The sequence below is a fragment of the Gymnodraco acuticeps genome, unplaced genomic scaffold (assembly GCF_902827175.1).
Source record: "Gymnodraco acuticeps unplaced genomic scaffold, fGymAcu1.1, whole genome shotgun sequence".
Classification (NCBI taxonomy): domain Eukaryota; kingdom Metazoa; phylum Chordata; class Actinopteri; order Perciformes; family Bathydraconidae; genus Gymnodraco; species Gymnodraco acuticeps.
This window is the reverse complement of record NW_022991808.1, coordinates 102,116-129,943: the sequence shown is the minus strand read 5'-3', so window position 1 is coordinate 129,943 and position 27,828 is coordinate 102,116. Positions and strand designations below refer to the sequence as shown.

General features: G+C 44.8%; 1 protein-coding gene across 1 annotated transcript; it reads left to right on the top strand.

Annotated features, from left to right (window-relative positions):
• The first annotated feature begins 1,002 nt into the window (after positions 1–1,002).
• On the top strand, positions 1,003–27,828 carry tnpo3 (transportin 3). Its single transcript, XM_034199635.1, is given in 24 exon segments — positions 1,003–1,288; positions 10,655–10,855; positions 12,430–12,503; positions 12,628–12,784; positions 12,884–13,027; positions 13,201–13,376; positions 13,455–13,593; positions 13,698–13,844; positions 15,192–15,299; positions 16,105–16,196; positions 16,306–16,445; positions 16,536–16,727; positions 17,919–18,010; positions 18,083–18,159; positions 18,267–18,327; positions 21,662–21,802; positions 21,944–22,060; positions 22,681–22,740; positions 22,742–22,776; positions 22,857–23,013; positions 24,385–24,552; positions 24,648–24,760; positions 26,800–26,883; positions 27,282–27,828. Coding segments are annotated over 24 exon segments (2,808 nt in total). The 5' UTR covers positions 1,003–1,171; the 3' UTR covers positions 27,298–27,828.

Sequence of the window (27,828 nt, the reverse complement as noted above, 5' to 3'; positions counted from 1 at the left end):
TCAGATCTTCATCGACATATCTACACTGTAGCTGCTGCAGTGGCGGTTCTAGACCAATTTGACTGGGGGGGCCACTGGGGGGCCAGTTATTTTCTGAGGGGGGCACAATAAATGCAGGACGAAAAAGAGAATTAGACAGTATGAAGTAATTGCGCATAAGAAAACAATACAATACAGTTATTGGTATTTGTTTCAGTACACTTATTTATTTCAGATAGATCTTATAGTTATTACTGTTAGCTTCAGCTTAAGTTATAGTGCAATGTTTGCACTCACACCATATTTATATAAAAATAAAGGCAATGAACAGTTACATCTCTACTTTACATAAGGGTGTCTGCACAATCTCACATTATAGCAACAAAATCCTGCGTTTTTTGGCAAACCGAGTACCAGAAAATATACATTTAAAAAAAAAAAAAAACTTTTAATTGTTAGGGGGGTCAGAGGTCAGTGTTAGGGGGCACTGGCCCCCCCTGACCCCCCCCCCCCCCCCTAGAACCGCCCCTGGGCTGCTGATACAACACATAACAATAAAAGCCTTGAATCTTACTTCATTCCATTTTTACTCAAGTACCAGGTCTGAATACTTCTACCTGTATTAAAGTACCAGGTCTGAGTACTTCTACCTTTACTAAAGTACCAGATCTGAGTACTTCTACCATTACTAAAGTACCAGGTCTGAGTACTTCTACCTTTACTAAAGTACCAGGTCTGAGTACTTCTACCTTTACTAAAGTACCAGGTCTGAGTACTTCTACCTTTACTAAAGTACCAGGTCTGAGTACTTCTAACCCTCTGCACTTAAGGAACTGGTCACACCCTTTGTTCATTAATACACACTCTGGTAATATTGTATCCATACAGACCGTCAGTCAGCTGTACCTGCACAGGTAGATAGAGATGTACCTGCCGGGTATCTTCATTAATACCCTTTCTCTGGTCATCCATAAACATATCAGATTAACTTTATTTTTGAGAAGCTATGCGTTAACTCTCCGGTGGGAAACACAGGGCGGAACTAATGTTCCGGTCTGTGTTTCCTGTCGGGACGAGTTAGCGGTTGCACGCGGGAAACCTGTGAGATGGCGGTCGTCACCGTGTAGTTCTGAGAGAATAATAATAATACATTCATCTGTTTTATATAAATATATACAGACAGATACAGAACATGGAGGGTAAGCCCAACCTGACCCTGGTATTCCAGGCGGTGCAGGCCCTGTACCACGACCCGGACCCGGCGGGGAAAGAGAGGGCCTCCGTGTGGCTGGGGGAGCTGCAGAGATCGGTAAGAGAGGACCGGGGGGAGAGGGTAGAGGACCGTGGAGAGAGGACCGGGGGGAGGACCGGGGAGAGAGGACCGGGGAGAGGACCGGGGAGAGGACCGGGGGGAGGACCGGGGATACGAGAGAGAAACTGCGGGGAAACGAGAGGGCTAGCTGCAGAGAGACACACCGGGGAGATCAACCGGGGGAGGGGGGGGGGGGGGGAGAAACCGAGAAAACGTGCTGAAACATGCGGAAACATGGATTAGAGGGTTAGACCCAGAGACCAGTGAGGACCGGGAGGAGGGTCTATTCCGGGCAAATTGGACCGGGTTTCTGTGGTTCCTCTGGTCCGGTAGAGAGACCGGAGGATCCGAAGTGCGCAGCTTAGAGCCGCTAGCATCAGAGCTAAGCTAAATGAATGGACCACACAGACTGCATATACAGATCACTGTTAGCTGTTAGCTGTTAGCTTCTGACAGGAACATAATGGAGGCGGCTTGTTAACGTGATTTACTGCAGTTTAGATCCGAGTTTCTGTCCTAGGTTCCGGTCTCTGAGGAGTTCAGCGGGCCTACTAGCATGTTAGCTTTGTTAGCATGTCTGGTGTCAGTCAGTAAAGTTATCACAGCTAAAGATAGCTTGTTAGCCCTGTTAGCATGTCTGGTGTCAGTCAGTAAAGTTATCACAGCTAAAGATAGCTTGTTAGCTCTGTTAGCATGTCTGGTGTCAGACAGTAAAGTTATCACAGCTAAAGATAGCCTGTTAGCTCTGTTAGCATGTCTGGTGTCAGACAGTAAAGTTATCACAGCTAAAGATAGCCTGTTAGCATGTTAGCATGTCTGGTGTCAGTCAGTAAAGTTATCACAGCTAAAGGTAGCTTGTTAGCTCTGTTAGCATGTCTGGTGTCAGTCAGTAAAGTTATCACAGCCAAATGTAGCCTGTTAGCTCTGTTAGCATGTCTGGTGTCAGTCAGTAAAGTTATCACAGCTAAAGATAGCCTGTTAGCTCTGTTAGCATGTCTGGTGACAGACAGTAACGTTATCACAGCTAAAGATAGCCTGTTAGCTCTGTTAGCATGTCTGGTGTCAGTCAGTAAAGTTATCACAGCTAAAGATAGCCTGTTAGCTCTGTTAGCATGTCTGGTGTCAGTCAGTAAAGTTATCACAGCTAAAGATAGCCTGTTAGCTCTGTTAGCATGTCTGGTGTCAGACAGTAAAGTTATCACAGCTAAAGATAGCCTGTTAGCTCTGTTAGCATGTCTGGTGTCAGACAGTAAAGTTATCACAGCTAAAGATAGCCTGTTAGCTCTGTTAGCATGTTAGCATGTCTGGTGTCAGACAGTAAAGTTATCACAACTAAAGATAGCTTGTTAGCTCTGTTAGCATGTCTGGTGTCAGTCAGTAAAGTTATCACAGCCAAATGTAGCCTGTTAGCAGTAAAGATTCTCCAGCTCCTCGGAAAGACATGTTAATAACTCACATGTTAAAAAGCAGACTCTCCACAGATAGATTTCTGAGAGATGCGCTGATTAAACAGTTACACGTGTTGGTTAGTGAAAGATTAATAATATCATCACACAGGTAAAGGTAGTAGGCTCTGTCTCTGAAGAACCCTGAACATCTGATATACTGTAAATATAACTATGAACTGCTCATGTTGGAAAATGAATCAATAATAACAACAATACTGAGGCAGCTGAGGGGCAGTTTGTTTCAGGGCGGGGCTCAAACTACTTCCTGTTTCTATCTTTAGTCACTCAGGTAACCCCTACCTGCTGGTTGTTGGTGTGTGACCAACAGCACTGTGACATCATAACAACTACAAACATCACATGATTTGTTTACAGACAGCTGTACCTGCACAGGTAGATAGAGCTGTACCAGCACAGGTAGATAGAGCTGTACCTGCACAGGTAGCTACAGCTGTACCTGCACAGGTAGCTACAGCTGTACCTGCACAGGTAGCTACAGCTGTACCTGCACAGGTAGCTACAGCTGTACCTGCACAGGTAGCTAGAGCTGTACCTGCACAGGTAGATAGAGCTGTACCTGCACAGGTAGCTAGAGCTGTAACTGCACAGGTAGATAGAGCTGTACCTGCACAGGTAGATAGAGCTGTACCTGCACAGGTAGCTACAGCTGTACCTGCACAGGTAGCTACAGCTGTACCTGCACAGGTAGCTACAGCTGTACCTGCACAGGTAGCTACAGCTGTACCTGCACAGGTAGATAGAGCTGTACCTGCACAGGTAGATAGAGCTGTACCTGCACAGGTAGATAGAGCTGTACCTGCACAGGTAGATAGAGCTGTACCTGCACAGGTAGCTAGAGCTGTACCTGCACAGGTAGATAGAGCTGTACCTGCACAGGTAGCTAGAGCTGTACCTGCACAGGTAGATAGAGCTGTACCTGCACAGGTAGCTAGAGCTGTACCTGCACAGGTAGATAGAGCTGTACCTGCACAGGTAGATAGAGCTGTACCTGCACAGGTAGATAGAGCTGTACCTGCTAGGGCTGTCCCGAATACCATTTTTCGGGCTCCGGATATTCGGCAGTAATCAGCAGCGAACCGCTTCGACACGTGTATTTCGGTTTATTCACGGCATTCTTTTTGTTATTCTACAGCAGGCATCCTCAAAGTCCGGACCGAACCACAACGGTCTCTGGACTCTGAGCAAATTATACTTTTCATAATATTATCTGTGTCATCTTTGAGACATTGCCACAACTCAACGAGTCAAAACTCTCCGCTATGTCCATAGACTGCAAACAGCGCTCTGCATGTCCGACTGCTCCACTGTGTGTGTGTCTGTCAACGCATTGGTCCAATCACATTCAGCACCCGTCAGCGTTTTCCCCCCAAACAGTCTGCGAATCAGAGGCACAGTAGGGCGGGTCTTCGCGGAATGCGGGTGGGAAAAATACGTGTCGTCTCTTTCAACCTGTCTGAGTCAGAGCGAGAGTTAACAGCTCATCTAGTTGCATCTGTACTGTAGCTAGTAGCCTAGTTTCACCTACCGGGGTGGCAACTGACACCCTAAAAAATAGCCTTGCCACCCCAGCTGCCACCTCAGTTGGCAGCTTTGTTTTGAAAGAAAAGTTGTGGCTCATCGGATGAGAGAAAGTCTCTAATGTCCGAGTGCAAGTGAATGCAGCACAAGACGCGAGTCTTGTAACCCCTCCCTGGCGCGAGCGTTGAAATATGATTGGCGGCGATTTCATTTGACGGCGCAAAACGAGAAGCATTCGGACCCAAGCACTGAAGGAATGAGGTGCGGTACACTGACAGAGAAGAGACTGTCAGTTTGGCTGCACTCAGCATTGAATCAAAACGCACTAAAGCTTTGATCTTAATCAGCTGTGAGGCGTTTTGCTGAACAAGATGGTAATCGCCGCATTCAGCTGTAATAGACATGTCAACTTGATGCTCTGCTCACGGATGAGCATACAAAACTGTTAAGATGATGACCTTACCTTATGTGTGTAAATATATATTTTTTCTTTGTGGGGGTCTGCCCCCAAAAAACAGTTTTAAGTCCTGAGAAAGTCAAATAAGACGGTGTGTAAAACTTCAATGCCCAGCCAACAGAAAGTAACCACTTTGAGTGAACTAGGCCAGAAGGTAAGGACTTTCCACTGGATCATAACTGAGTATAAAAGAATGCATGACTGAAGTGATGGAGACCATGTTGAAGGCAAACACAAAGAGGAAATAACAGGTCAAGCAAATCCCCTCTCAGATTCCACAGCAACCAGAAGAACATAAAGACTGGCTGGTGATTTGATTCATCAGCTTTGTGATGGAATAAAAAATGCACAGTGCATTTCCTTAGCTGTGGGTGAGTCCACTGACACCACTGACAATGCTCAGTTGCTGGTGTTTGTGAGTTTTTATGAAGAGGCAAAGGGGGAGTTTGTTGAAGATGTGTTGGGCCTGACGAACCTCAGTGGACACACAAGGGGCAAGACATTTATAAAGCAATAATGGGAATGCTGAATGAAAGAGGGTGCAGCTGCCTTTACTCATAACTGCAGCTCTTACTCTGCGACTCTGAGGATCAAGCACAGACACAACAACAATGGAAACTGCTGCATACAGAGACTTTTTGTTTTTGCAACCTCGTGTTAAGAATCTTCTTGCAATTGTTTAAAAGTTTGAATGACCGTAATAAACGGACCTTTGTCTTATTGAAACATTTCTTTGGACCTTTAAGATTTGTATTTGAGTACCCCTGATCTACAGTATTGTTTTATAGTTATTAACCCAATTTGTGTTCTTTGAAATTGAAAAGGATACTGCATTGTGTTTGTTACTTTCGTTGCAGTTGTATATGTCGTGTAATTTGGCTTGGCTTCCTATTTTGTATGGACATGCTTTTATTTTGAAGGAGAGTTAGAAGAGCTATGGAAACAATGTGACGGAGATTAATGGAGAAAAAGTCATATCTACATATAAAGACGGAGAAAGTAACCGATAACGTTTATGGTTAAGTGTTAGCACCCCCCGAAGAGGCACAAGCTCTTACGTTGATATTAGAGATTTCAATAAATTAAAAAAATTAAAACGGAAAAAAAAACGAAAATCCGAATAGTACTCCAACGAACGATTATTCGGCTACTCGGGTACAGCCCTAGTACCTGCACAGGTAGATAGAGCTGTACCTGCACAGGTAGATAGAGCTGTACCTGCACAGGTAGAAAGAGGTAGATAGTGAATAACGCGATTAACGCATGTGTATTTTTTGTCCTCGGCCGCCCCGTAGTTTCAGAGCGCATCGAGTTTAAAAATACCATCTACAAACTGATGCTGACAGCCCCGCTTCTGCTGCCCGCTTGCGGCAGACCACACTTCCACGCTCACCGGCAGGCACTGACTGGCCATCGGGAGGACCAGGAGGTGTGTGTGTGGCACGAGAGAGAACGGGCACACCTTACGTGTATTGTTGTTGTTAGCATCTGGTGCTAGCTACCATCATGATGAAGTGTTTTGAGAGGCTGGTAAAGAACCATATCGTCTCCATACTTCCCCCCACACTTGACCAGTTCCAGTTTGCTTACCACCCTAACCGCTCTACAGAGGACGCTATCTCCTCTGCGCTCCATGTGAGCCCACCTGGAGGAGAAGAACACCCATGTGCGAATGCTGTTCCTGGATTTCAGCTCAGCGTTCAACACAATCATCCCCCAGCATCTGGTAAACAAACTGGGACCCCTGGGACTCAACACACCCCTGTGTAACTGGCTGCTGGGTTTCCTAATAGAGAGACCCCAGTATGTTCGGGTTGGTAACAACACCTCCAGCACCATCACCTTAAACACCGGCTCCCGCAGGGCTGCGTTCTGAGTCCACTGCTTTTCACCCTGATGACCCACGACTGCTGCTCCAGGTTCAGTACCAACTAGGGGTGTAACGGTACACGTACCCGTACCGAAATTATTCGGTACGGGCCCTTCGGTTCGGTACAGGTGTGTACCGAAGTGTACCGAACGAATATAACGTTAAACGTAAAAAATTGAGAACGTGAATAACTTTTTGGAAGTAATCTCAGGTGCTGCGTCGCAGCATTCAGAGTAATTTGCTCACATTGGGTTCAACGCGTCATAGAGCGAGCAAGTCATTTCATTGGATGAGAGGCATACTATGAGAGCTGGTCAGAGGGATGCGTTCAAATGTAGTCAGTAATTTGAGGAACTGTCAAAAATTAATGGCGAACGCAGATAAAGTTGAGCTCGAAAATCCTCCAGCATCATTGAAGTCTCCGGTTTGGGAACATTTTGGTTTCGCAGTTACGTACAAGGATGACGGACAAAGACAGGTGGACCGAACCAAAGCTGTTTGTCGGCATTGTTCAACTAAAATTGGTTACGCGGCTGGCAATACATCAAACTTGCACACTCATTTGAAAAGGCATCACCCGAACGTGAATATCACCGGTACCAAAAGAAAAAAGACTGAAGTGCAAACCCAACTCCCGCTAGCATTTAAGCCTCCACCACTCGCAACAAGTTCAGACCGAGCCAAAGCTATTACAAACGCCTAATATCCTTATGTTGCCATGTTAGCAAAGCGCTACCTGGCTGTATCGGCTACCTCTGTCCCTAGCGAGAGGGTTTTCTCCACATCAGGAGACATTGTTAGTGCCAGCAGATCTGCCCTTTCAGCAAGCAATGTGGACAAGTTAATTTTTATTTAAAAAAACATGAAAATACAATGACAAGCAAGTCCTAATGTGAAACTGGCTACTTAGGTGCTAGTACAGTAGGCTACAGTTCAAATACAGATTATTTCAGTTCATCGAAATGCTGCACCTTAATGTTCATTTTATTATATTTTGTATTTATTTGAGTGAATATTCACAGTTTAATAATAATTAAAAACCCAAAACTAATAGTTTATGTTTTGTGAGTACTAGTACAGTAAAGTTCAAATACAGATTATTTCAGTTCATCGAAATGCTGCACCTTAATGTTTATTTTATTATATTTTGTATTTATTTGAGTGAATACATTATTCACAGTTTAATAATAATAATAATAAAAAAATATATATATATGTTTTTGTTTTGTGAAAAAAAATTCTGCTGTACCGAACCGTGACCAAAAAAACCGAGGTACGTATCCGAACCGAAATGTTTGTGAACCGTTACACCCCTAGTACCAACCACATCATAAAGTACGCGGACGATACGACAGTGGTGGGACTCATCAGGGACAACAAGGAACAGGCCTACAGGGAGGAGGTGAAACATCTGACAGACTGGTGTAACATCAACAACCTAATCCTGAATGTTGATAAAACAAAAGAGATCATTGTCGACTTCAGGAACAAAAAGTCACCACTCCACATCAACGGCACAGCAGTGAAGACTACAGACAGCACCAAGCAGTCTGACCTGGTCCACTCACACTACATCACTATTTAAGAAGGCACAGCAGCGCCTACACTTCCTGCGCAGCTCCCCCCTCCCTTCCTCACCACGCTCTACAGAGGAACCATAGAGAGCGTGCTGACCATCTCCATCTGGTCGAGAGACTGCAACGAAACACCAGGAGTGCAGCTGCTGTTCTTCACAGATCCCTCACAAATGAATTGAGCAAGTCACTAGTTTCTTGGTCATCCGTTGACTCCCTTTCAAATGTGGGTTTTCTTGACCTTTGTGCTGACCCCCACCATAGATCCACGGGCCCTTCAGCATTGAAGTCTTGACCTCTGTGCTGACCCCCACCATAGATCCACTGGCCTTTCAGCATTGAAGTCTTGACCTTTGTGCTGACCCCCACTATAGATCCACGGGCCCTTCAGCATTGAAGTCTTGACCTCTGCTGACCCCCACCATAGATCCACGGGCCCTTCAGCATTGAAGTCTTGACCTCTGTGCTGACCCCCACCATAGATCCACTGGCCTTTCAGCATTGAAGTCTTGACCTTTGTGCTGACCCCCACCATAGATCCACTGGCCTTTCAGCATTGAAGTCTTGACCTTTGTGCTGACCCTCACCATAAATCCACTGGCCCTTCAGCATTGAAGTCTTGACCTCTGTGCTGACCCCCACCATAGATCCACTGGCCCTTCAGCATTGAAGTCTTGACCTCTGTGCTGACCCCCACCATAAATCCACTGGCCCTTCAGCATTGAAGTCTTGACCTCTGTGCTGACCCCCACCATAGATCCACTGGCCCTTCAGCATTGAAGTCTTGACCTCTGTGCTGACCCCCACCATAGATCCACTGGCCCTTCAGCATTGAAGTCTTGACCTCTGTGCTGACCCCCACCATAGATCCACTGGCCCTTCAGCATTGAAGTCTTGACCTCTGTGCTGACCCCCACCATAGATCCACTGGCCCTTCAGCATTGAAGTCTTGACCTCTGTGCTGACCCCCACCATAGATCCACTGGCCCTTCAGCATTGAAGTCTTGACCTCTGTGCTGACCCCCACCATAGATCCACTGGCCTTTCAGCATTGAAGTCTTGACCTTTGTGCTGACCCCCACCATAGATCCACTGGCCTTTCAGTATTGAAGTCTTGACCTTTGTGCTGACCCTCACCATAAATCCACTGGCCCTTCAGCATTGAAGTCTTGACCTCTGTGCTGACCCCCACCATAGATCCACTGGCCCTTCAGCATTGAAGTCTTGACCTCTGTGCTGACCCCCACCATAAATCCACTGGCCCTTCAGCATTGAAGTCTTGACCTCTGTGCTGACCCCCACCATAGATCCACTGGCCCTTCAGCATTGAAGTCTTGACCTCTGTGCTGACCCCCACCATAGATCCACTGGCCCTTCAGCATTGAAGTCTTGACCTCTGTGCTGACCCCCACCATAGATCCACTGGCCCTTCAGCATTGAAGTCTTGACCTCTGTGCTGACCCCCACCATAGATCCACTGGCCCTTCAGCATTGAAGTCTTGATTGGCCAGACTAATACATTTGTAATGTTTAATAAATGAAAACCATTCACAGTGAAGAATTAGATATTAATTATTAATGCTGTAAATTACCTTCAATGTGTCAAACTATATTTAACATGTGTTACCTTTTTATAGAAGTCATTATATTTGTATGCCAATATTTTTCTATGGTAAAGTTTCGTTTACCACTTTTATTTTGGTAGTAATAAGATCGGGACTCTTATTTTGAAGAAACTTTTACCGGAAGTGAATGGACAATGGAGCAGAATGTTTTGCCTCCCAAGACTTTACACATTTCCTCTGTGCTTTTCGTTCGGGTTCATCTTGATCTCTATCAGTTGAATCACTTTGAACATTGGTCTGAGATGTTGACGGGTTGGCCGAACTTTTTACCCCACAGTCAAACAACTTAATTTGCTTCGCCATTTTTTGTAAAACAAACACATGGCGCACGCGATAAACGTGCATGGCTTTCTGGCTCCGTAATCACACCAATGCACGTGCAACTTAAGTCTCAGGTTCCGACTGGTCACAACAAATAATTAACATTTATCTATTTTGGGGTGCACATTTTGCTGTTTGCTGTCCTTATTTCTTCGTTAGAAACTGGTTGCCAGCAGTGGCCAAGAAGTGGTTGACATTTTTTCTGAATGGTTGCCAATGGCAACCTGGCAACCATTACTGTCGAGCCCTGCACACACTTTGTATTGTATTATTGTATTGTATGAGAGAGGTTCCAGGTTGTCCACTCATATGTTGATAAGAGTATTAAAAACTTGAAAAATATCCCTCTAAGGAACATTTAGAACAGATAAAAAATGTGCGATTAACTATTTTAGTCGACTGACAGCCCTAATACATACACCTGTGTGTATGTATATATATATGTGTGTGTGTGTAATAATAAAACAGGGCTTTAGCTGCTTATGGTGCAAAAGCTGCTGTGTTGATGACATCACTTCCTGTCCCACAGATGTACGCCTGGGAGATCGCGGACCAGTTGCTGCAGCTGAAGCAGGACGTGGAGTCTTGTTACTTCGCTGCTCAGACCATGAAGATGAAGATCCAGACGTCCTTCTACGAGCTTCCCCCCGAGACCCACAATGCACTGCGAGACTCTCTGCTGACCCACATCCAGAACCTCAAAGACCTGTCGCCCATCATCGTCACACAGGTAACCACTTCCTCTACAGGCAAAGATAACTAGTTCCTCTACAGGTAAAGATAACTAGTTCCTCTACAGGTAAAGATAACTATTTCCTCTACAGGTAAAGATAACTAGTTCCTCTACAGGCAAAGATAACTAGTTCCTCTACTGGTAAAGATAACTAGTTCCTCTACAGGTAAAGATAACTAGTTCCTCTACAGGTAAATATAACTAGTTCCTCTACAGGTAAATATAACTAGTTCCTCTACAGGTAAAGATAACTAGTTCCTCTACAGGTAAAGATAACTAGTTCCTCTACAGGTAAAGATAACTAGTTCCTCTACTGGTAAAGATAACTAGTTCCTCTACAGGTAAAGATAACTAGTTCCTCTACTGGTAAAGATAACTAGTTCCTCTACAGGTAAAGATAACCACTTCCTCTACAGGTAAAGATAACTAGTTCCTCTACAGGTAAAGATAACTAGTTCCTCTACATGTAAAGATAACTAGTTCCTCTACATGTAAAGATAACTAGTTCCTCTACAGGTAAAGATAACCAGTTCCTCTACAGGCGAAGATAACTAGTTCCTCTACAGGTAAAGATACATAGTTCCTCTACATGTAAAGATAACTAGTTCCTCTACAGGTAAAGATAACCACTTCCTCTACAGGCAAAGATAACTAGTTCCTCTACAGGCAAAGATAACTAGTTCCTCTACAGGTAAAGATAACTAGTTCCTCTACAGGTAAAGATAACTAGTTCCTCTACAGGTAAAGATAACTAGTTCCTCTACTGGTAAAGATAACTAGTTCCTCTACTGGTAAAGATAACTAGTTCCTCTACTGGTAAAGATAACTAGTTCCTCTACAGGTAAAGATAACTAGTTCCTCTACAGGTAGAGATAACTAGTTCCTCTACAGGTAAAGATAACTAGTTCCTCTACTGGTAAAGATAACTAGTTCCTCTACAGGTAGAGATAACTAGTTCCTCTACAGGTAGAGATAACTAGTTCCTCTACAGGTAAAGATAACTAGTTCCTCTACAGGTAGAGATAACTAGTTCCTCTACAGGTAAAGATAACTAGTTCCTCTACAGGTAGAGATAACTAGTTCCTCTACAGGTAAATATAACTAGTTCCTCTACTGGTAAAGATAACTAGTTCCTCTACTGGTAAAGATAACTAGTTCCTCTACTGGTAAATATAACTAGTTCCTCTACAGGTAAAGATAACTAGTTCCTCTACTGGTAAAGATAACTAGTTCCTCTACAGGTAGAGATAACTAGTTCCTCTACAGGTAAATATAACTAGTTCCTCTACAGGTAAAGATAACTAGTTCCTCTACTGGTAAAGATAACTAGTTCCTAGATAACTAGTTCCTCTACTGGTAAAGATAACTAGTTCCCTTTTTAAAGGTAACACTTGCACACTTGTTTTCTATCTTGTGACACGTTGGTTGCATCAGCTGCTGGTTTCAGTGAGGATGAAGTCAACAAAACAAAAAGGAAGTGTTGAAACTGAAACTAAGTGAGGTTTATTGATGCAGTTAATCAAAGTGTCTCTGCATCTCTTTCCTGATGTTTTTATTCTGCTATTCCTCAGCTGGCTCTAGCTATAGCAGATCTGGCTCTCCAGATGGCCTCCTGGAAGGGATGTGTTCACACACTCATAGAAAAGTAAGAATTCACACGACTTCACAGCAGAAAGACAACACAGAGATAACACAAACTTCACCTGCACTGATGTTGATCTGTAAGAAGGTGTGTCCTGACTCACCTGTCCGTATCCCCCCCCCCCCAGGTACAACAATGACATCAGCTCGATGCCCTTCCTCATAGAGATCCTCACCGTTCTGCCGGAGGAGGTCCACAGCCGCTCTCTGAGGATCGGAGCCAACCGGAGGACGGAAATCATCGAAGACCTGGCGTACTACTCCAGCACCGTGGTCACGCTGCTGGTCAGTAATAATATATATATATATATATATATATATTTACGCCCTTTGTTTAAATATAGTGTCAGACTCGCTCTAACCCCACTGCTGGGTTTGTTTCAGACTTCCTGTGTGGAGAAGGCAGGCACGGAGGAGAAGATGCTGATTAAAGTGTTTCGCTGTCTGGGGAGCTGGTTCAACCTGGGAGTCCTGGACAGCAATTTCATGGCCGGGAACCAGCTGCTCATGGTCCTCTTCCAAGTCCTGGTGAGTAACACTGATAACCCTAATCTCTGAACCCCCTGGAAACGTGTGCTTCCTGTTGGATGTCCATGAAAGACGTTTACATACAGAAAGGCTGTGGTGGATTCAGAAGATAAAGCTCCTGATGGGTCCGTTGGTCCTGTCTCTAACGGACATGTTGCTTCTGTGTTTCACAGCAGAGGGATGAAACCTCCACAAACCTCCACGAGGCGGCGTCTGACTGCGTCTGCTCGGCGCTGTACGCCATCGAGAACGTGGACACCAACATGGGTCTGGCCCTGCAGCTCTTCCAGGGCGTCCTGACGCTGGAGACGGCGTACCACATGGCGGTGGCTCGGGAAGACCTGGACAAGTGAGGACCAACTGGAAACTGATTCTGATTGTGCTTAGAACCATTATCAGCCCCACTCACTCTGACCTCTTTCTTCAGAGTCCTGAACTACTGCCGGATCTTCACCGAGCTCTGCGAGACCTTCCTGGAGACCACAGTCCGGAGTCCGGGCCAGGGGATGGGAGACCTGCGGACCCTGGAGTTGCTGCTGATCTGTGCAGGACACCCGCAATACGAGGTACAAATACACCAATAAAATCGCAGTTTCACGGTGCGTTCAAATGTTATTACATTCTTAGTTCTATCCTTCGTTTTTACATTTGGGTCTCTGTTCTGATACAGGTGGTGGAGATCTCCTTTAACTTCTGGTACCGACTCGGAGAACATCTGTATAAAATAAACGATACCGCTCTTCACACCATCTTCAGACCATACATCCAGAGACTTCTGCACTGTTTGGCCCGACACTGTCAGCTGGACCCAGACCACGTGAGTCCATCAGAACCACCTCTGATCCTCCACTTCCTGTTTAACCTGTTAAACCCCAAGGTCCCCGTCGGCGGGGACCCTGGGTTTTTTTTTCACGACACTGTCTCAGGGCATCTTAATATTTAAGAACCTATTAATGTGTTATACCAGATTAACGGAAATAATCTCAGCTAACTGACGATACAAACTATTTTTACCAAAACACAAGTCTCATAAGAAGCATCTAAATGGCCCCTTAGCGAAAAATGCTAACGGACATTGGCACAGAACTCAAGATAAAAGTACCCTTATTACTTATCGTAGCTGCACATACAAGATATCCGATTAAAGCTGAGGTTCCACAGATTATTTAGGTATATAGTATCATCACTGAGTGATCCGGACTCGCGACAGGGGAAGCAAACACATACATCACAACACGTACCTTTACGGAGCTTCTAGGGAGATCGCCTCACCGTAGCGTCAATCTGATCAAAAGACGTGTTCAATGGCATTAAAACCAGAAAAAACGTGGCTGAATCGGTTAATCCATAGGTTTTTAACGTCTCTGTATAAAAAAATTATTTAATTTATAATCCATAATTCCATTTTTATGTAAAAATCGGAGAGCAAAAGTTAGCTACTAATGGTAGCCATCAGAGTGGCTGCTGCTTCCGGTCTAGGCTATGCGGCAGTCTAAAACACACACATTACCAAATAAGGACTATGTGGGAGTTCCCCTCGATTCTATTGGCTCCGACGGTCAGGAAGAGATGTCACATGTCAAAATCCAGCAAGGTGGGCCAGAGATATGGAAAATCCACCCAAATGGCCCCAGAAGAGGTTTTTGTTTGCTAAATCTGTCTAAAAAGGTCAAATATCACTTGTTTTGCATCAATGTTGATACAGGGTACTTAGTATATGTTGTACGTTGGATTCCTAAAGCTTTTAGTCTACTAACCCATCATCCAAGGTTAGTTTTCACTATAAGTACAAAATATATTTTGGACGGACACTATAATTTACAGTTTTTTTACTATGTTCAATCTGAATTTTCTTTAAACTATAAAACATCTATATTGATTCTGACTTTTCTACATCCAACTCACAGGTTTATCATTGCTTTGAGAAAAAAGATTATTAATTTAACCCTTTTAGAAGATATGGTCATTTGTTCTGGGAATGTCATTTTCTAGCCTGAAACCTGAAAAACAGGCTCGGGGCTAAACAGGTTAAGAACCATGCGTAGGGTCAAGAGAAACGGTCTTTAGTCTGGATTAGACACCAGACTTCAGTGGTTTTGGTTCTGTTCCTTGGTTGTGGGTAATTGTGAATTATCTGGTTGTGTAACTGGTTCTGACCCAACAGGAGGGGATCCCGGAGGATACGGATGATTTTGGAGAGTTCAGGATGAGAGTCTCAGACCTCGTCAAAGACGTCATTTTTCTGGTTGGATCCATGGAGTGTTTCTCTCAGGTACCTGAAACAGTGCTGTTCCTCCTACTCTAAAGATGTTCTGTTCCTCCTACTCTAAAGATGTTCTGTACCTCCTACTCTAAAGATGTTCTGTTCCTCCTACTCTAAAGATGTTCTGTACCTCCTACTCTAAAGATGTGCTGTTCCTCCTACTCTAAAGATGTTCTGTACCTCCTACTCTAAAGATGTTCTGTTCCTCCTACTCTAAAGATGTTCTGTTCCTCCTACTCTAAAGATGTTCTGTACCTCCTACTCTAAAGATGTTCTGTACCTCCTACTCTAAAGATGTTCTGTACCTCTTACTCTAAAGATGTTCTGTACCTCCTACTCTAAAGATGTTCTGTTCCTCCTACTCTAAAAATGTTCTGTACCTCCTACTCTAAAGATGTTCTGTACCTCCTACTCTAAAGATGTTCTGTTCCTCCTACTCTAAAGATGTTCTGTACCTCCTACTCTAAAGATGTTCTGTTCCTCCTACTCTAAAGATGTTCTGTACCTCCTACTCTAAAGATGTTCTGTTCCTCTTATTCTAAAGATGTTCTGTACCTCCTACTCTAAAGATGTTCTGTACCTCCTACTCTAAAGATGTTCTGTTCCTCCTACTCTAAAGATGTTCTGTTCCTCCTACTCTAAAGATGTTCTGTACCTCCTACTCTAAAGATGTTCTGTACCTCCTACTCTAAAGATGTTCTGTTCCTCCTACTCTAAAGATGTTCTGTACCTCCTACTCTAAAGATGTTCTGTTCCTCCTACTCTAAAGATGTTCTGTACCTCCTACTCTAAAGATGTTCTCTGTTGTTCTCAGTTGTATTCGACATTAAAAGAAGGGAACCCGTCCTGGGAGGTGACAGAGGCCGTTCTGTTCATCATGGCTGCGATTGCTAAGAGCGTTGATCCGTGAGTTTTTTGCTTTATGGTCAGAGAGTCATCAGAGCATATTTATATGATGAATGATCTCTGGATCTGGTTCTGTGATGATGATTAATCTGTGGTTGTGGTTCTGCAGAGAAAACAACCCCACGCTCGCCGAGGTTTTGCAGCAGGTGGTCTTACTTCCTGAGACGGTACACATAGCAGTCCGATTCACGAGCATTGAGCTGGTGGGAGAGATGAGCGAAGTGGTCGACAGAAACCCCAGGTTCCTCGGTAAGGGTTCTCCGTCTGAATCTAAAACCTGTTAGACCTGAAGTACCCGATGATAGGACTTTTATTTTGTGTGTTTGCTCTTCCTGTCAGACCCCGTCCTGAACTACCTGATGAAAGGACTCAGGGAACAGCCTCTGGCGTCGGCGGCGGCGAAGTCGATCCACAACATTTGCTCAGTGTGCAGAGACCACATGGCCCAACACTTCCAGGGACTGCTGGACATCGCCCGGGCCCTTGACACCTTCGCCCTATCCACCGAGGCTGCCGTAGGACTGCTCAAAGGTGCGTGAGGGCTCACAATGTTTTTTATTTACCTGTACAGGTGGGTCACAATTGGTTAGGGTTACAGGTAGATCTCTCTCTGGTTCTCAGGTGTTTTACTGTGTTTGTTTACCTGTACAGGTAGAGCTCAGAGGCCTGTACTACGAAGCTGGTTCAACCTAACCTGGATGTGTTTGAGTTAGCCGGTTGGCCTAATCCAAAACATACCCGCTCTCGCTAAACTGTCCTACGACGCGGGTTATCAAGTGGATCGCTCAAGCCAGCCGTGTCCTATCTAGTTAGGTGCGCGTTCACATGAGAGGGGTGGTATCTGGAGCATTCGACCAATCACAGACATGGAGAAGCGCACTGACAGCGCAGCATCATACTTCCTGAATGAAAAGTCAACTATAATATTAGACATATGAAGAAGTTAAAGTTTAAACATCCATGACTTAAACACTTGACCCAGGATCAAAGCCACAGAGCTGCACCTGCAAGGTGAACACAGCTGGGAACAGAACAAGTGTTTGAATGCGTACATTAACAGCTTTATGATATCACTGCCCGTCTAAGACACCATCTGACTTTCATTACATTTGACTCCAGTGTTTCCTCAACTTAATGTGTTGCTTAAAATAATCCTTCTGCATCCAGTCTGTGACGCTGTGAGTGTTGCACGGCCAGATACGGCTCAGCTGACTCAGATCAGGAGATGATACATTATGAAGTGATATGGACTGTACTTAATGTGACTCTGATCCGGTTACTTATGTTGTGGCAGATATTTCAGTAAGCTTTCTTAACGCTAATGTTATAATAGTCAGAATGCTCTGAAGATGGAGGTGATATTCTATTCATGTTCACGTTCACACAGTCGCTGATTTTTGCCGGCCGTCTTTCCTGCAACGGCAGCTTTTCTGTATTTCCTTTCTCCTGTAATATGACTTGATCGCTTTAAACTCCGCACACTGAGCTCTGATTGGTCAGCAGGCGGTGCTTTCACTGAGTTGAGCTCTTAGCCTGCAACCTAACCTGCTCCGGACCAGGTTAGCCGCTCAGCATCAGTTACCATGGAGATCTAGCCGCTAAAAAGAGAACCAGCTTCGTAGGACCGGAAACCCAGAGTTAACCTGAAGTTAGCCGCTAAGAGAACATCCGGCTTCGTAGTACAGGCCTCAGGTCCTCAGCTGTGTTTGTTTACCTGTACAGGTACGGCTCTGGTCTTGGCTCGTCTTCCCTTGGAGAAGATCGCAGAGTGTCTTTCTGACCTCTGTGCTGTTCAGGTGTTGGCTCTTAAAAAGGTGAGTCTCCCCCACCCCGCAGGTAAATTCCGAATTAAAACAATGTCTAAACTAATCTGGAATTTGTTTCAGCTTTTGTCTGAAGAATCTACTAACGGTAAATCAGCTGACCCCACCGTGTGGCTCGACAGACTGGCAGTTATCTTCAGGTGAGCTTACCTGTGGTCACATTTATAACTTAAGTGACGGCATTATAAATAATAATAATATACATTAAAGAAGCCACAGACCTTTAACCTGTTGTTTTTCCTTTCAGACACACAAACCCCATCGTAGAGAATGGACAGACTCATCCCTGTCAGAAAGTCATTCAGGAGGTAAACACCTGAGCTTTCCTGAAGCCACCGGAGTCCTTTAATATCTACTCATAAAACCTATGTTATTAAATAACTAACCTTGATCACGTTGATCAGATGGTGTCAGACCTCGATGAACTTATCTCAACTGTGTATAATATCTCACCTGTAATGTATGATATCTCTCACCTGTGCTCTCATCTGTGTGTATGATATCTCTCACCTGTGCTCTCACCTGTGTGTATGATATCTCTCACCTGTGTGTATGATATCTCTCACCTGTGCTCTCACCTGTAATGTATGATATCTCTCACCTGTGCTCTCACCTGTGTGTATGATATCTCTCACCTGTGCTCTCATCTCTGTGTATGATATCTCTTACCTGTGCTCTCATCTGTGTGTATGATATCTCTCACCTGTGCTCTCATCTGTGTGTATGATATCTCTCACCTGTGCTCTCATCTGTGTGTATGATATCTCTCACCTGTGCCTCTCATCTGTGTGTATGATATATCTCAGCTGTGCTCTCACCTGTGTGTATATCTCTCATCTGTGTGTATGATATCTCATCTGTGTGTATGATATCTCTCACCTGTGTGTATGATATCTCTCACCTGTGTGTATGATATCTCTCACCTGTGCTCTCATCTGTGTGTATGATATCTCACCTATCTCTCATCTGTGTGTATATCTCTCATCTGTGTGTATGATATCTCACCTATCTCTCATCTGTGTGTATATCTCTCATCTGTGTGTATGATATCTCTCACCTATCTCTCATCTGTGTGTATGATATATCTCATCTGTGTGTATATCTCTCACCTATCTCTCATCTGTGTGTATAGCTCTCATCTGTGTATATCTCTCATCTGTGTGTATGATATCTCTCATCTGTGTGTATGATATCTCTCATCTGTGTGTATGATATCTCTCATCTGTGTGTATGATATCTCTCACCTGTGTGTATGATATCTCTCATCTGTATGATATCTCTCACCTATCTCTCATCTGTGTGTATATCTCTCATCTGTGTGTATGATATCTCTCACCTGTGCTCTCATCTGTGTGTATGATATCTCTCACCTGTGCCTCTCATCTGTGTGTATGATATATCTCAGCTGTGCTCTCACCTGTGTGTATATCTCTCATCTGTGTGTATGATATCTCATCTGTGTGTATGATATCTCTCACCTGTGTGTATGATATCTCTCACCTGTGTGTATGATATCTCTCACCTGTGCTCTCATCTGTGTGTATGATATCTCACCTATCTCTCATCTGTGTGTATATCTCTCATCTGTGTGTATGATATCTCACCTATCTCTCATCTGTGTGTATATCTCTCATCTGTGTGTATGATATCTCTCACCTATCTCTCATCTGTGTGTATGATATATCTCATCTGTGTGTATATCTCTCACCTATCTCTCATCTGTGTGTATAGCTCTCATCTGTGTATAGCTCTCATCTGTGTGTATGATATCTCTCATCTGTGTGTATGATATCTCTCATCTGTGTGTATGATAGCTCTCATCTGTGTGTATGATATCTCTCATCTGTGTGTATGATATCTCTCATCTGTGTGTATGATATCTCTCATCTGTGTGTATGATATCTCATCTGTGTGTATATCTCTCACCTATCTCTCATCTGTGTGTATAGCTCTCATCTGTGTATATCTCTCATCTGTGTGTATGATATCTCTCATCTGTGTGTATGATATCTTTCATCTGTGTGTATGATATCTCTCATCTGTGTGTATGATATCTCTCACCTGTGTGTATGATATCTCTCATCTGTATGATATCTCTCACCTATCTCTCATCTGTGTGTATGATATCTCATCTGTGTGTATGATATCTCTCATCTGTGTGTATGATATCTCATCTGTGTGTATGATATCTCTCATCTGTGTGTATGATATCTCTCATCTGTGTGTATGTATATATCTCATCTGTGTGTATGATATCTCATCTGTGTATGATATCTCTCACCTGTGTGTATGATATCTCTCACCTATCTCATCTGTGTGTATGATATCTCTCACCTGTGTGTATGATATCTCTCATCTGTGTGTATGATATCTCATCTGTGTATGATATCTCTCACCTGTGTGTATGATATCTCTCACCTATCTCATCTGTGTGTATGATATCTCTCACCTGTGTATGATATTTCTCACCTGTGCCTCATCTGTGTGTATGATATATCTCATCTGTGTGTATGATATCTCATCTGTGTATGATATCTCTCACCTGTGTGTATGATATCTCTCACCTATCTCATCTGTGTGTATGATGTCTCTCACCTGTGTGTATGATATCTCTCACCTGTGTGTATGATATCTCTCACCTGTGCCTCATCTGTGTGTATGATATCTCTCACCTGTGTGTATGATATCTCTCACCTGTGTGTATGATATCTCTCACCTGTGTGTATGATATCTCTCATCTGTGTGTATGCTATCTCTCACCTGTGCTCTCTCACCTGTGTGTATGATATTGCTCACCTATCTCATCTGTGTGTATGCTATCTCTCATCTGTGTGTATGATATCTCTCACCTGTGTGTATGATATCTCTCACCTGTGCTCTCATCTGTGTATGATATCTCTCATCTGTGTGTATGATATCTCTCACCTGTGTGTATGATATCTCTCATCTGTGTGTATGATATCTCTCACCTGTGTGTATGATATATCTCATCTGTGTGTATGATATCTCTCACCTGTGTGTATGATTTCTCTCACCTGTGTGTATGATATCTCTCACCTGTGTGTATGATATCTCTCACCTCTGTGTATGATATCTCTCACCTGTGTGTATGATATCTCTCACCTGTGTGTATGATATCTCTCATCTGTGTGTATGCTATCTCTCACCTGTGCTCTCTCACCTGTGTGTATGATATCGCTCACCTATCATCTGTGTGTATGCTATCTCTCATCTGTGTGTATGATATCTCTCATCTGTGTGTATGATATCTCTCACCTGTGTGTATGATATCTCTCACCTGTGCTCTCATCTGTGTATGATATCTCTCATCTGTGTGTATGATATCTCTCACCTGTGTGTATGATATCTCTCATCTGTGTGTATGATATATCTCACCTGTGTGTATGATATCTCTCATCTGTGTGTATGATATCTCTCACCTGTGTGTATGATATCTCTCATCTGTGTGTATGATATATCTCACCTGTGTGTATGATTTCTCTCACCTGTGTGTATGATATCTCTCACCTGTGTGTATGATATCTCTCATCTGTGTGTATGATATCTCTCATCTGTGTGTATGATATCTCTCACCTGTGTGTATGCTATATCTCAGCTGTCTGTAAAATATCTCGCCCGTAGATCTGGCCCGTGCTGTCAGACACTCTGAACACTCATCAGGCTGATAACAGGATCGTGGAGCGCTGCTGTCGCTGTCTCAGGTTCGCTGTGAGGTGTGTCGGCAAGGGATCCGCCAACCTGCTGCAGCCACTCGTCACGCAGGTGAGACACACCTGTCCACGGTTTAGAACTAACACACCTGTCCCGGTTTAGAACTAACACAACCTGTTCCCACGGTTTAGAACTAACACACCTGTCCACGGTTTAGAACTAACACACCTGTGTGCTGTCTATTGTCACCAGATGGTGAGTGTGTACCAGGTGTATCCACACTCCTGCTTCCTGTACCTTGGGAGCATTCTGGTGGACGAGTACGGAATGGAGGAGGGCTGTAGGCAGGGCCTGCTCGACATGCTACAGGTAACACACAGACAACACGCCTGTAGACCAGGTACACACACGCCTGTAGACCAGGTACACACAGCGCCTGTAGAACCAGGTAAACACACACACACAGATACACGCCTGTAGACCAGGTACACACACAGACACACGCCTGTAAACCAGGTACACACACATGCCTGTAGACCAGTACAGACACACACCTGTAGACCAGGTACAACACACATACACATGCCTGTAGACCAGGAACACACACGCCTGTAGACCAGGAACACACACGCCTGTAGACCAGGAACACACACGCCTGTAGACCAGGTACACACACGCCTGTAGACCAGGTACACACACGCCTGTAGACCAGGTACACACACGCCTGTAGACCAGGTACACACACGCCTGTAGACCAGGTACACACACAGACACACAGACACACGCCTGTAGACCAGGTACAACAGACACACGCCTGTAGACCAGGTACACATACACAGACACACGCCTGTAGAACAGGTACACACACACACACACACCTGGACTACACAGGTACACACACACACACCTGGACTACACAGGTACACACACCTATAGACCAGGTAAACACACGCCACACCTACAGACTCTCCTGATGACCCCCCCTTCAGGCTCTGTGCATGCCGACCTTCCAGCTGCTGGAGATGCAGAACGGTCTGAGGAACCATCCGGGACACCGTGGACGACCTGTTCAGACTGGCCACCAGGTAAAGCCCGTCACATCTACCTGTCTCACTGACATCCACCCGTCTGTCTGATATTTACCTGTCTGATCTGTGTGTGTCAGGTTTGTGCAGAGGAGTCCGGTCACGTTGCTCAGCAGCAGCATCATCGTTCACATCATCCAGTGCGCCGTGGCAGCAGCGTCTCTGGACCACCGCGACGCAAACTGCAGCGTCATGAAGTTCATGAGAGACCTGATCCACACGGGGGTCTCCAACGATGTGAGTAGCCTTCAGGAACCAGGTGTAGAGACGGACGAAGGGACGGGTCTAGGGAGTTAGTGAGTAATATGTGTATGAAGTTCATGAGACCTGATTCACACGGGGGTCTCCACCTTCAGGAACCAGGTGTAGAGACAGTGAGTAATATGTGTGTGCAGGGCTCGACATTATAAATGGCCCGCTGGCCCGGAAGCACTATTTAGACACACCGAGCCAGCATAACATACTTTCCACTTGCCTGCTCGGGCCACTAAAAATATTGCTTTAAAAAAAAAAAGTGGTATTGGTATTTTGACTAGCAATGTTGTTGAATTGTTTTGTTTATCAACGCTACAACATAGCGTTTCGTGAGTCGGTTGTCGTTGTTGGGTGAGAAGCAAAAGGCTGTTTGCTGCAGAGCACAGCGCGAGCAGGCTCCCATGAGCGGGAGCCTGCTCCTTCACTACAGACTATCGCGCCACTTAACCATTCGCCAAAATGTTTTTAATACCAGCGATAATAACCGACCAAGCGCCGGGCAAAAAACAATCTTCAAATAAAAGAAAGTCACCGGAGGAGTTAAAGGAGAGTGACAGGGAGCATGAGAAGAAGAGGGAGAGAAAGTTTCAGCTTGATGGATGGAGTTGGCTTCTAGTGGTGACGCATCCTAAAACCCATCGATTAGATTTATGATTAGAAAATTATAAAAGTAGGAGATTATCCGGCTGAACAAAACGTGCATTTATCAAACAGGTTTGTTTTCCACAGACCTTATTTCCAGCTATTTTCCAAAACCCTGTGGAGAAATCTCATTGCTTTCTGTCGAGGGAACCAGCAGCTTACTTCCTGGTTTCAGGATGCGTCACTGCACCTCTCAATATGATGATATAAACAAGGTCTTCTGTCGGCTCTGTACATCAATGCCGACCTATGCTGACAGTAAGTGAAGAATAGAAAATAAAGGTATTGGCTTTAGGGAAATGTCCCAGCAGTTTAGGAGAATGAAGGCTCTAATCTATTACAGCCATTACATTTCTAACTCCTGATGACAGGAAGGCAGAAAGTGCATTATACAAATAATAATACTCATAATAGCAGACATTTTTTAGCAATGACCACAATATCATTATTTTAATAAACCAAATATGAACAATTGAGGAAAATGAGGAAGAACTGATGATTCAAATGTTGTAGTACAAGTAATAATGTAGTTAGTGCATAAATTACTATGGCAACAAATGTGTTCATTTTCTTCATTATTAGTCGATTTTTTTTTTGGATGAATGCTCCGGGCCAGTGGTTACAATGGTGGGGCCAGTGATAATACAAGTCCACCGGCCCGGAGGGCCAGTGGCATTTTACCCTTAATGTCTACCCCTGGTGTGTGTGCAGCACGAGGAGGACTTTGAGCTGAGGAAGCAGCTGATTGGCCAGGCCATGGGGCAGCACGGCCAGCAGCTGATCACCCAGCTGATGACTTCCTGCTGTTTCTGCCTCCCCCCCTACACCCTGCCCGACGTGGCCGAGGTGCTGTGGGAGGTGATGCTGTTCGACCGTCCGGTGAGTGGGGGGGTTATTATCAGTACATATAGTCAGGGGGGGTCCGATCCCTACAGGTCTGAATAATAACCCTGTGTTTCTAAACTCTGTTCCAGACGTTCTGCCGCTGGTTAGAAAACGCTCTGAAGGCGTTGCCTAAGGAGACGTCGGGGGGTGCAGTGACAGTCACTCACAAACAGCTGACTGACTTCCACAAACAGGTCACCAGGTGAGCTCACCTGAGTCCGCACCACCATTCAATGTACAGGTGTTTTAACCCTAACCCTTTATGAACAGTAGGACAGTGTGATTGTCAGCCTGAGGTGCACACAGGACTAATCAACAGCAACACACCTGAGTTCACCTGAACACTAATGCAACAGCAACACACCTGAGTTCACCTGAACACTAATCAACAGCAGCACACCTGAGTTCACCTGAACACTAATCAACAGGAACACACCTGAGTTCACCTGAACACTAATCAACAGCAACACACCTGAGTTCACCTGAACACTAATCAACAGCAACCACCTGAGTCCCCTGAACACTAATCAACAGCAACACACCTGAGTTCACCTGAACACTAATCAACAGCAACACACCTGAGTTCACCTGAACACTAATCACAGCAGCACACCTGAGTTCCACCTGAACACTAATCAACAGCAACACACACTGAGTTCACCTGAACACTAATCAACAGGAACACACCTGAGTTCACCTGAACACTAATCAACAGCAGCACACCTGAGTTCACCTGAACACTAATCAACAGCAGCACACCTGAGTTCACCTGAACACTAATCAACAGCAACACACCTGAGTTCACCTGAACACTAATCAACAGGAACACACCTGAGTTCAACCTGAACACTAATCAACAGCAACACACCTGAGTTCACCTGAACACTAATCAACAGCAGCACACCTGAGTTCACCTGAACACTAATCAACAGCAACACACCTGAGTTCACCTGAACACTAATCAACAGCAACACACCTGAGTTCACCTGAACACAATCAACAGCAACACACCTGAGTTCACCTGAACACTAATCAACAGCAGCACACCTGAGTTCACCTGAACACTAATCAACAGCAACACACCTGAGTTCACCTGAACAACTAATCAACAGCAACACACCTGGGTTCACCTGAACACTAATCAACAGCAACACACCTGAGTTTCACCTGAACACTAATCAACAGCAGCACACCTGAGTTCACCTGAACACTAATCAACAGCAACACACCTGAGTTCACCTGAACACTAATCAACAGCAACACACCTGAGTTCACCTGAACACTAATCAACAGGAAACACACCTGAGTTCACCTGAACACTAATCAACAGCAACACACCTGGGTTCACCTGAACACTATCAACAGCAGCACACCTGAGTTCACCTGAACACTAATCAACAGCAACCACACCTGAGTTCACCTGAACACTAATCAACAGGAACACACCTGAGTTCACCTGAACACTAATCAACAGGAACACACCTGAGTTCACCTGAACACTAATCAACAGCAGCACACCTGAGTTCACCTGAACACTAATCAACAGGAACACACCTGAGTTCACCTGAACACTAATCAACAGCAACACACCTGAGTTCACCTGAACACTAATCAACAGGAACCACACCTGAGTTCACCTGAACACTAATCAACAGCAACACACCTGGGTTCACCTGAACACTAATCAACAGCAACACACCTGAGTTCACCTGAACACTAATCAACAGGAACACACCTGAGTTCACCTGAACACTAATCAACAGCAACACACCTGAGTTCACCTGAACACTAATCAACAGGAACACACCTGAGTTCACCTGAACACTAATCAACAGCAACACACCTGAGTTCACCTGAACACTAATCAACAGCAACACACCTGAGTTCACCTGAACACTAATCAACAGCAACACACCTGAGTTCACCTGAACACTAATCAACAGCAACACACCTGAGTTCACCTGAACACTAATCAACAGCAACACACCTGAGTTCACTCTGAACACTAATCAACAGCAACACACCTGAGTTCACCTGAACACTAATCAACAGGAACACACCTGAAATTTCCACCCTGAACACATAATCAACAGCAAACACACCTGAGTTCACCTGAACACTAATCAACAGGAACACACCTGAGTTCACCTGAACACTAATCAACAGCAACCACACCTGAGTTCACCTGAACACAAACAGGAAGTGGTTTGGTCTAATGTTTGTTTGTTTGTTGGTCCTCAGTGCGGAGGAGTGTAAACAGGTGTGCTGGGCCATCAGAGAGTTCACCAGACCTGTACCGATAGCTGCGACCTTCTCACTACACAGGTTAACTACACACACGGGTAACTACACACACGGGTAACTACACACACGGGTAACTACACACGGGTAACTACACACACGGGTAACTACACACACGGGTAACTACACACACGGGTAACTACACACAAGGGTAACTACACACACGGTAACTACACACACGGGTAACTACACACACGGGTAACTACACACACGGGTAACTACACACACGGGTAACTACACACACGGGTAACTACACACACGGGTAACTACACACACGGGTAGCTACACACACGGGTAACTACACACACGGGTAGCTACACACACGGGTAGCTACACACACCGGTAGCTACACACACCGGTAGCTACACACACTGTAACTGTAGCAAACGTCCTCTGAAGGTAACGTCTTGTTTGTTTTCCAGGTTAATCTTTTGTTGACCAACATTCAGAGGTGACGGCAAAAAGCTGCGACTGCAGACGAGGATCCGGAGGTGAGGGAGATAAAGATGGAGGACTTTGAATGTGAAACAGGAAAACGCTCTGAAGGACTGACAGAGGACTGATTGGACACAGTCGTCGACGTCCCCCCCCCCCGATCTCACCTGAGCTCACCTGCAGCCGGATCAGGTGGGCAGGGTCAGGTGTGCACTGATGCGTTCAGGGTCTTCATCAGTGGACGAGCAGTTTTTAAGAGAAGATTTATTTTTGGGACTTTGGTCGTGATGTTTTCTGTCCGTGCCATACAAAGAGCCAAAAGATTTCCCATGATGCTCTTGGCCAAGCGGCGGCTGCGAGGCGTAATGCTGGAGGTTTGGCGTCACCTTTGACCTTTTTAACTTTGGTTGACTTTTAGTTGTTTTTCCACAAAGCGAGACAGAGTGAACTCTGGGTAATGAGACGGAGAGACTGACACCATGACATCATCGGTGATGTAGCCTTGTTGTAAACAATAAACAAAAACAACTGAAA